This window comes from Monopterus albus, unplaced genomic scaffold, assembly GCF_001952655.1.
Source record: "Monopterus albus unplaced genomic scaffold, M_albus_1.0 scaffold112.1, whole genome shotgun sequence".
Taxonomy (NCBI): domain Eukaryota; kingdom Metazoa; phylum Chordata; class Actinopteri; order Synbranchiformes; family Synbranchidae; genus Monopterus; species Monopterus albus.
The window spans coordinates 1407861-1408969 of record NW_018127992.1 but is presented as its reverse complement, the minus strand read 5'-3'; the positions used below and the strand labels follow the sequence as shown (position 1 = coordinate 1408969).

At 41.6% G+C, this 1109-nt stretch overlaps 1 protein-coding gene across 1 annotated transcript in view; it reads right to left on the bottom strand.

Annotated features, from left to right (window-relative positions):
• The window catches only part of ntn5 (netrin 5), a 15844-nt gene that overhangs the window by 880 nt on the left and 13855 nt on the right, over positions 1 to 1109 (bottom strand). The window contains 2 exon segments of the mRNA XM_020611368.1: positions 1 to 193; positions 850 to 930. The exon segment at positions 1 to 193 is cut by the window's left edge and continues 1 nt beyond it. Of these exon segments, the coding sequence (XP_020467024.1) occupies positions 1 to 193; positions 850 to 930 (274 nt within the window).

Genomic DNA, 1109 nt, shown 5'->3' with positions numbered 1-1109 from the left:
CCAATGGGGGGGAAAGTCTGGCCCCGGTGGGGGGGGGGGCAGCCGCAGCTGAGGTCACGGTCAGGGACCCAGAGGGATAGGGGGCCCCTGCGAACCCGGGAGGTGGACCTGCTGCGGAAAACGGTTTGTACTGAGATGGAAAACTGCCACCAGGGACCTGAACGCTCCATCCCTTTCACCTGCACCTTCAGCACTGAGAAAGACAGAGGTAATAAAGAGGCATAAATACATTTTTTCTATTAAAAACTATTATTTTTATTTGACTTATTTGGGTTCATTTACTGTTTACACTTTATGTACTGTTTCCATGTACATCTATTTGTTTGGTATTGCCTGCACTGATGGAACAAGTACTCAGATTGTTTACTTAAGTAGCACAGTGTAAAAATGCTCTGTTACAAGTAAAAGTCCTGCACCCAGAATGTGACCTAAGTAAAAGTATGAGCATCAAAATGATTTAAAATGCCAAAAGTAAAAGTACACATTATGCTGAATGGCATGTTTCACATGAATGTATATCATATTGTTGTATTATAATTACTGATGCATTATTGTGTCCATCACTTTAATGGTGCAGCTACTGTAGTGTTAACTATCTTATATGCAGCTTGTGAATTTTCCACCAGGGAATAAATTATTATGACTATGCTATACTTTGTTGTATTAATCCGAATCTGAAAGGTAACTGAAGTTATCAAATATAGTGAAGTCAAAGCATAAAGTAGCAGAAAATGAAAAGACAAATATAGATGCCTCAGTACTTGAGTACTGAGGCATCTACATACATAAGTCAATTAGAAGTTGAGGAAAGAAAGAAAGAAAGGTGACAAGGTAATAAATGATACCAACCGTAGTCCGTGAGACAATATGTCTCCAGGTTCATCCTGACTTTAACCTGAGAAGGTTGGCAGTATGAAACGCACTCCTCCGCTAGGACAGAGAGTCAAGAGAAGGGGAGGGGGAATGCGCCCAATGAGAGGGTATCATTTCATAGCAAGCATATCAGCACATGTCTTTTCCCCTAATTACAATATGGCTGCTTCTATTTGTCATCACAGTATCCTATGACTAACAGATGACCCCCCGCTGCAGCAGGGGGGGCATTGCTC